Here is a 9,815-nt window from a genome sequence, read left to right as displayed (position 1 = left end):
TGTGTATTGTCCCTTTTTTGGAATGATTAGAGAAAAACATGAAAGATAGCCATCTCTGATTTTGTCAGTAACAGTTTTTTTTCTGGAGAAGTACTGGATAGACCTTTTTCTAATTTCATCTGTAAGGACCCCTTCATTGTGCATTGGCCCATTTTCGGACTAATAGGGAAAATAACATGGCTGAGAGTGGGCCATCTTAGATTTCAGGAGTAATAGTCTGTTATTGCTATTTCTGTAGAAGTCTTGGATGGACCTTCCTCAAATTTCATATGTAGGTTCCCACCGGTCTCTAGTTGTGATGGAAATAGTTTGTTATTGTGATTTCGTTAGAAATACTAAATGGATCTCTCTCAGATTTGATATGGAGGTTCCCCTAAGTCTGCCCTTTTGATTTTGTGTCTGAATAATAAATGGCTATTAGGCTGCCATCTTTTATTGAAAAAGAACCTTTGTTACAGCTGTTTCTTCAAAAGTGCTGGATTGATCGTTCTCAAATTTCATATGTATGTAGATTTTCTTTAGTCCCTAGTTGTGCTCTGTTAATTTTGAATCTGCTAGAAAGAAAGGTGGCCATCTTGAATTTTGACAATGAAATATTGTTTTCGCCATTTCTTAGGACGTTCTTGGTGAATTTGCCACAAATTCTATTATGTAGGTTCCTCTCTGTAACAAGTTGTGGCTATTAAGATTTCAGTCTGATGGGAGAAACAAAATGGCGGCCAGGTGGCTATCTTTGATTTTGACATTGAAAATTTGTTATCACTATTTCTTGAGAAATACTGGATGGATCTTTCTCGAATTTTATGCATAAGTTAACCTCGGTCCCCTGTTGTGACATTTTCATTTTGGAAATATCAGATATACAAAACACTGACAAGGGACACTTTTTATCTGACAGTTTAAAATTATTATTGCTGTTTCCCGAGAGGGATTCTCAAATTTAATATTAAGAACAGATGAAAGAATAGTGAAGAAAAGAAAGATTAAATTAAAATATGAAGGCCCAAGATCACCGAATTCTTGTTCCAAATACACAGAAATGAAAACAAAATACATATCTTGGACCCGAGCGCCTGTGAGATGTACGTAACGAACTGTGACGATAGGAGACCTAAACGTATTTCAATTCTAATAAAATTAATTTTTTATGGAAAAATAACAATTTTCAACAGATCGTGATTGTAACACGTCTATATACAACACGGGCTAACCTTGAGTTATCACAGCAAGACAAGCTTCTATAAATAGAGAAAGACTGTGTATGGTAAAGTGTTTAGAAGGAAGACGCCTAGTACTTATATGATTAGCTACATATTGCAGGGTGTACTTGGGTAAGACTAGCATAACTGGTTTTATGTTCTACACTCATAACAAGAAAACGCAGACAACAAGATGGAATGAAAATGGCCACCAAAATGGTGACATTAAATTTATTACATATATCATAGAGTCAAAGCCATGACTCAAAACACAAATGACAATAATACTCCACAAAAATTTCCAAGATACTGTAATTGCATTCTATCAACCATAGAAGCAAATACTTCTGATAAAAAAACAATGACAGCAAGTCTAAGTGGAGTTGACAAAAAACCGCCACTCAGACACTTCTGATACTAATCAGAATGTCTTCCCCACTCATCGAACCACACAAAATCTTATCATACGGTAAACATGACATTTAAAATTAGCTCTTGAGATCATGGAAAGGCATTTTGTGTTTACATATATATCATTAATGAAAAGGATGACTAAAATATTCACTGAAGTGGAAAAAAAAGTTTGGGAACTAAATGGCATTATAATGAGGTTAAATGGAATAGAAAATTTACTGGCTGAAATTCTTATACCTATGTCGATGAAAATATTACAATGAGATAAATGGAGAAACATTCAAATAAGGGAACATATCCATGTTGTTCTTCTGGTCTAGGGAGGTCAAATGTCAGAAAGAGTTTACAGCCTGGCCAATAAAATAAATATAGCTGTGTCGGTGTCAATGCAATTTCCTTTATATCGAATGAAGCTAAATTAATTACACAAGTGACTGGTCAAGATATTCAGCATAATTTTCTTTTATATATCAAATTGAGCTCAAGTAATTACAAACGTGATTGATCAAGATATTCAGCATAATTTTCTTTATATATCAAATTGAGCTAAAGTAATTACAAACGTGATTGATTAAGATATTCAGCATAACATTGCACCTTGTGGAAAACTTTGTTATGATATACTCATACAAATCAGATAAGAAATAATAAGAAGATAGACATCTAAAACTTCACGTGGTGCTCTTTCTGGAGAGCTGCCATGACACTTATGACGTAATGTATTCGACCCAAGGTATAATGATACCTGAATGTAGTACATATGTGGACCCAGATCGTGTCCCAGTATGTGGGCTTTGTTGTCCATAGTGTGCTTGTCTGGGTAATTGTTTGTTTTGAAGAATAGCTTCTTTATTCAATAAGTTGATTTTTTATTGTACAGATGTTTACCTGATCTCATGGCGTTATATCAGATATCAAAGACGGCTCTCGCACAGCTCTCCTACGTCATTTCTGATATTACAACACAAACTATGGTCTCGTGTGTTTCTTTGTCTACAACTGATACATAGTTTTATAAACACCATTTTCAACACATTCCTAGGTAAATGGTTAATTAATTTACTAGTTCTGTTACAGCAATCCTAGTATTCATTACACAGGTGACTGCTAGCTTTCAACATGAATTGTACTCTAAACGAGGGTGGCAACACTATTGTCATTTTTTATCACTGTTCTCTGTTTTAGTCGACTGTTATTGTCCATATTCGTTGAGGCTTTTACTTGTGTTTTCCATTTCGTTTCTGATAACTATAGATGGAAAAGCACAGACTATATACAGAATATTTCGGTCCCTAGATAACATCATAATTTAGTAGTAGAATATTCGACATCTCTTTGTCTGTGGTTTTTGGGTGACGATGACGTGTTGTACCAGAATAGTTTAACGTTTTGAGGTACCCCTTCAGCGTGGTGAAAAACAGTCCAGAATAGTCCACTCTTACAGACGGTAGTATAGGGTTGGTGGCAACCAGTCTCTGACTGTTCCCTGGCTAGCATTCGGAGATAGCGTCCATTTCCATCAAACAGGAGCAAGCCATTTTGTCGACATTTGGTGAACCATATTGCAGCTACAGCCAGATGTCCATCTAGGTCGTAGGAGACACATTTCGCTAGCATTGTGCCATTATTCGAGCGTTTTAAGCTGAAACATCGGAGTTTGATCAGGTAGTTGTCCATGATCACAATAGAACTTGAAAATGCATCGTTCGAATCAAGAACCAACACAGCAATATTCTTGGTCTTGGGACATTCTGATATCCTGTTTACAATATTTTTGAACAATTTTACTCGGATTTTTTCCCCATCAGCGGTGAAAATACTGACATTGTTCAATATCCCAACAGCAACGCTTCCATTGTTTAAGACGCAAATGCAGTTTTGAGGTCTGTTTACTTGGAACCTTAAAGATATGGTTCCCACAGGAGAGACCTCGTATATAAAACGCGAAGACCCTGTCCATAAATTCCCCGTGGTAGGTGATACGGACACACAATTCACCACCTCTTCAAATTCTGTCTCCTCCATCACTGTCCCTTCAATATCAAATCGTGTCACAAACCTGCTTTTCCTGCAGCAAACCCAAGCTGTATTGTCAAAGGCCGCTGCTATATCACAAATAACGAATATATTGTCCGGTGTCTTAAACTCAGCAACCTCGTCCAGAGTTTGTATTGAATCAGAATTTGTCTTGTCCACGAACTTGTGATCCATTTTCAATCGTCGCTTCATTTTGTTTTGCATAGCAGTGCCGGTATCCTGGTGCTCAGCGTCCTTGCCTTCGCCTTGACCAACAACAGCCTCCCTGTTGTGGAGATCGACACGTTTGTAAGGTGGTATATCAGCATCATAAATGATGATAGTGGATGCAGATTGCAGGACTTCCTTGCATTTCTCAATTGTATGTTCAAGTTGAGAACAGATCTTCTGTTTTTCCTTCATGGAGGCAACCATGGTGACGTAATTGCTTTCCTTAACCTGCCCGTCGTTTCGAGTAGTCGTCACATCTCTATCGCTAAAACGTTTTGCACGAATATGAATTTCTTCTTGAACCAAACTTATCTCTCGTTTAAGTCGTATAACTTCTTCAGCTACCTCTTGACTTAGATACTTCTGGATTAGCTTTCTCTTTGAGGTGATGGCCTCCTTTAAATCATCAAGGACATGTCCTTTATGTAATGTTGAAACACATGTGATACAGATGAGTAGAGAGCATGTTTTACACACAACCGTCACCTCATTACCGTAATGAGAAGGGCAGGAGAACTCACCTTTAGACCGTATCGGTGTCTGAGCTGCAATATCTACGTTAGAAGCCATTGTGGTTGTGATATTCATCTACAGTTTGATAAAAAAAAAAAAAAAAATCAGACGATTTATGCCTATTGTAGTGACATATTGAATACTAACTGGCCCGCTAAGGCACGTCTCATATCTATGGAAACACGCATCCGCCAAAAAAAAAAATCTTACATATGTATTTACTTATTCTTGGTTCAAAAAGCAATGCACCTAGGACCAAATATTCACAAAAATGAGATTTATAAGGAAAATCCTAAAAAGAAGTTAAAAAATGAGAATAGGACGAAGTATTCCAAGAGGGTAAGCGCTCTATGATTTGTCGAAAATGCCAGCTATATAAATATCGGTCAAGCTATGCAAGTGATTTCACATTCTCAAACAAAAACATTATTTGGAAGAAAACGTCCTTACGAGCATCGTTCACATCGAAATTCAAAGCAAACAGGAAGACGAATATTTCCCAAGTAAAGCATGCTACGCCCATAAAACGTCACTATCACATTCATTATCAATCTTCATCTCCAGAAACCATGTTTTGTGTGTCAGATGTCAACATCTTGTACGAAAATTGTGTAACGGGGAACAAGGCTCTGAATATCGAATCAACAGAGACGTTTAAACACTGATGATTGGGTCACTGTTGAACAATAATAATAATTAAAATAAAAATTTAAAAAAAAAAAAAGAAAAAAAAAGATCATGTTCTGAAAGCAAGTCGATTCAACAACATCATTGATGTTGAAGACGACAAGAGTATTCAGCTGCGCAGTCAAAAATTTGTCCAAGGAATCAACATGTCGGGCTAATCAAAGGATGCTGGAACTTGTCAATAAAGTCACTCTCCAAATCAACGTTCTAAAGTGAATCATATTGATAACATTCATCATTCTTAAACAAAAATGATAACTTCAATTCCATAGTGGGAAATAAAAAAACACAATGTGAAAATTATGCCTCGCTATTTACGCCAGAGCGCAGTAGTTGTGTGTGGGGATAAGACATCTTCATTTAACATACGGTGTTTAATCGTTCTGTTCATATCAAGATATTTGTGCAAGATGTCGCCAACTGACGGGGAAATAAGCAATGGGTTTCGAGAGATGCAAGTTGTTGAAGATTGAGAGGAACTTTTTCGTTAGCCCCTTTCTCCCTCCTTGTGTGATATGAAGTTGGACGTGTTTGATACTTGCTAACATACTCCATTTTTATTGACCTTGTTCTCATTTAGGAACGTGGCATTACTTACTTGGATTAAATAAAATTTATATGTAGCGTATCATTGGTGAAGCAGAGGACGATTACAAGTCGTGATCACCCCATATAGATCTTCCTTTAGTATATATTTCGCCCGTGCTTAGCGAGTTGGGGTTCTGATTAAAATTTCGTCCTTGATCCTTGTTTGAAATAAACCCTTCGCGCAAGCTGAAAGCTTATATGAATTCATTACACTTAGTTTTCGATGGTTAAACCTGTACCAGATATTTGGTATGTGGGTTTTAATAATCAGTGGATACCACTTTATACCATACGATTTTTTATATTCTCTACTCTCCAAGTATAAAAGTAAATGATGTAGGTAATTTAGACATGTAAGCGTGGTTTAGAGTCCGTATGACAATAAGTGGCTGTCGTATATTTCAAGTTACGTGGACATCGATTGTAAACAAAGCCGGCATACTGAAGAAGTTATAAAACATCAGGTGGTTTTATTGGTGTTTCACGACATAAAACTTTTATCAGTGCCCGGTTGTTGCCGGCTTATCAACAAAATGATAAAACGACGAACAAGTGGTTCATACATGTCCATAATAATTTAACTTTACACGGAGACATTCACAGATATTCTCATTCCGCCTTTACCTGGAGAGCTTCATAGATGTCCTAAGACGTCCGTATTCCGAGATTTTTGCAACATGCCCCAAGACGTCTTTATTCCGAGAGCTTCACAGATGCCCCAAGACGTCCTTATTCCGAGAGCTTCACAGATGTCCCGAGACGTCCTTATTCCGAGAGCTTCACAGATGTCCCAACACGTCTTTATTCCGAGAGTTTCACAGGTGTCTCGAGACGTCCTTATTCCGAGAGCTTCACAGATGTTCCAATTCGTTCTTTCACGTTCGATAGATATCTCGTGTCCAGTATACTGTGATTTCGGGATATAAGGAGTTTCCCAAACGTAATGACCAGTTTAATTTTCCGTGCTGTAGAGTCAAGATCACGTTTACTATGTTTAGAAAACCCTGTCAGCTCGCAAACGACTTCATATAAACGTTCACTGATCAACATTACACAATGATATAGGACCATGATTTTTCGCACACGTTTGGTCTTCAAGGTTGTAGGGTCAAGGTCAAACATCACTGTTACTATTTCTAGAAAACTATTGTCAGTTCTCTATTTCTGAATTTTGATGAACTTCCTTAATGTGCATAAATCAAGATGGCACCACGAGGAGATTTGTATCGGTTACGATACTTGTTGTTATGTGAACTGATAACGGTTTGGTTTGTTCAATATTAAACTTCACAATGTTTCTTATTTGAAACTCCAACCTAATTGTGTAATTCGCGTAGTAAAGAAACGGACAATAATTATTTAATTACTAAATTTGCAACATCCCTACGTCGTCAACCTATGGTGTTTACATGTCCCATTCGATTCGATATTCAAGGGCCTAGTCCCATTATCACGAATTTCGTGCAAGTTTTAAGGTCGTCATAGTGATTTTATTGAGAAACATTTTATTTTTTTTGTGCGATATGAAGCTGGACGTGTTTAATACTGGATGGTTTTCCTAGTGGTTCCAATGTTGTATACCTATTCTCATTGAAGAACGTGGCATCTCTTTCCTGGATTGGCCTGGGTTTACATATCGTTGATGAAGTAGACGACGCCTACTCTTCTGAAACACCTGGCCCTATTTTCTATTTTCATTGTTCTTCCATGTAAATCTTTCTTTTGCTTATATTTTTATCTAATTTTATTTAATTTGAGTTTGGATTATGATTATGTTGACATGTTGGTATTTTCTTCAATCGAAGATTCACCGACAGAACAACACAAGAAAACAAGTAAACATAGAGGGTGAACAATTTTATAGCAACGAAGTTTAAATCAATAAACTTAATACTGATTGTGATATTTCAATATTCATTTATCACATATAGCCGACATTAATGCAAGATAAAAATAATTACATTATTGGTGTCTTTTAGGACATGGATCCTATCGGGAACCTTCGCTGCTTTCCGTAAACAAGGATATATCTGTTCACGGAAATCGCCGAAGGTTTCCGATTGTACAGCCCTATGAACACCTGTACCTGCTACACTCATTTCATGATCGTCAGTGAAAAATTCAAATAAGAACTAGACAAAATTAAGAGCATTTTTCATCATTTCACAGCTTAAATTTTTTTTTTTGAAAACGGGTCAGATTGATGTTTTATGTCAATCTTTTCTTTTAATACCGTTGTTTTTTTTCTCTCTAACTACCAGTTACTTCCAACCAATCATTCAAGAACTCAGGGCGGTGGTAAACTAATCATCAAGGCGGTATTGCACTAGGACGATGTAGCACTAACCACCAAGATGGTATTGCACTAGGACGATGAAGCACTAACCACCAAGACGGTATTGGTCTAGGACGATGTAGCACTAACCACCAAGACGGTATTGGTCTAGGACGATGAAGCACTAACCACCAAGACGGTATTGGTCTAGGACGATGTAGCACTAACCACCAAGACGGTATTGGTCTAGGACGATGTAGCACTAACCACCAAGACGGTATTGTTCCTAGGCGATGCCCAAATAACTCACACGTCTAATGGATCGGAATGTTACCCACTCAAATCCAATATTCATCGACTACTTTATCCTATTTCTCGTGTTATATCAAATGACTTATAAATAGGTAGGGCTTTGTTATCTATTTTTTCGAATCAAAAAAGTTCAGATATGAATACCACTCATTGTGGATTTGAAGAAAAGGTCAAATAACAAACATAAAGTTCAGTACGACTGAGGAATCAGCTTGAGTCGCGCGGTTGTCTGCTAACTGATCAATTATCAGTGATAGTTGTATGAGGAGATCAGGTAGGGTAGTATGGTGAGATCAGAATTTACAACACGACGTATACAAAACACATAGAGAATGGGATACACATTTATTATACAAATGGTTAGTTATTTCTTAATTGATTACCTTCAAGTAAATATTCCCCCACAGTCTGACACCGTCTTCACAATGGCAATTTATGCAAGGAAGACTACTTCTATAAGTAGTCTATTTCTGATCAATACCATTTGATACAAACATTCGTGTGATTTCTGATCAATACCATTTGATACAAACATTCATGTGATTTCTGATCAATACCATTTGATACAAACATTCGTGTGATTTCTGATCAATACCATTTGATACAAACATTCGTGTGATTTCTGATCAATACCATTTGATACAAACATTCGTGTGATTTCTGATCAATACCATTTGATACAAACATTCGTGTGATTTCTGACCAATACCATTTGATACAAACATTCGTGCGATTTCTGATCTGATCAATACCATTTGATACAAACATTCGTGTGATTTCTGATCAATACCATTTGATACAAACATTCGTGTGATTTCTGATCAATACCATTTGATACAAACATTCGTGTGATTTCTGATCAATACCATTTGATACAAACATTCGTGTGATTTCTGATCAATACCATTTGATACAAACATTCATGTGATTTCTGATCAATACCATTTGATACAAACATTCGTGTGATTTCTGATCAATACCATTTGATACAAACATTCGTGTGATTTCTGACCAATACCATTTGATACAAACATTCGTGTGATTTCTGATCAATACCATTTGATACAAACATTCGTGTGATTTCTGATCAATACCATTTGATACAAACATTCGTGTGATTTCTGATCAATACCATTTGATACAAACATTCGTGTGATTTCTGATCAATACCATTTGATACAAACATTCGTGTGATTTCTGATCAATACCATTTGATACAAACATTCGTGTGAAAGAAATCGACATGTACATGATACTGGGTTACATACTACTTAAAATTTCTATGTCATGTTCCAATCAAAGTATTTGAAAAGTTGAAAAGAAAAAGTATGGCATGGCAGTGACGTGAATAGCTTTCACCACTAACTATAAGCTTGTTCAGTATCTAATAAGAAATCGGATATCGATAACATGTAATCTGTATCCTCTAAGAATACTATGTTGATTTTCGAAGACTCTGTATCAAAGAAGTAAAAGTATGTAATTTTTTTTAATTTTATTTTTTTATCATGTATTTCATTATCTCGTATATAGTTCAGCTCTAGTAGCGACAGCAAGCACGTTTTTGTACCACTTGTTTG

The 9,815-nt window shown here is 36.4% G+C and overlaps 1 protein-coding gene across 1 annotated transcript; it reads right to left on the bottom strand.

The window, feature by feature from the left end:
* Window positions 1–2,915: 2,915 nt before the first annotated feature.
* On the bottom strand, window positions 2,916–4,430 carry LOC132543007 (uncharacterized). Its single transcript, XM_060206461.1, has one exon. It carries the CDS (start codon window positions 4,428–4,430, stop codon window positions 2,916–2,918), a length of 1,515 nt encoding a protein of 504 aa, XP_060062444.1.
* Window positions 4,431–9,815: the final 5,385 nt, after the last annotated feature.

The sequence above is a fragment of the Ylistrum balloti genome, unplaced genomic scaffold, assembly GCF_031769215.1.
Source record: "Ylistrum balloti isolate Yb309-2 unplaced genomic scaffold, AGI_CSIRO_Ybal_v1 Utg369734, whole genome shotgun sequence".
Lineage (NCBI taxonomy): Eukaryota > Metazoa > Mollusca > Bivalvia > Pectinida > Pectinidae > Ylistrum > Ylistrum balloti.
The sequence above is the reverse complement of the archived record's forward strand: the minus strand, read 5'-3'. Positions and strand labels throughout refer to the sequence as shown.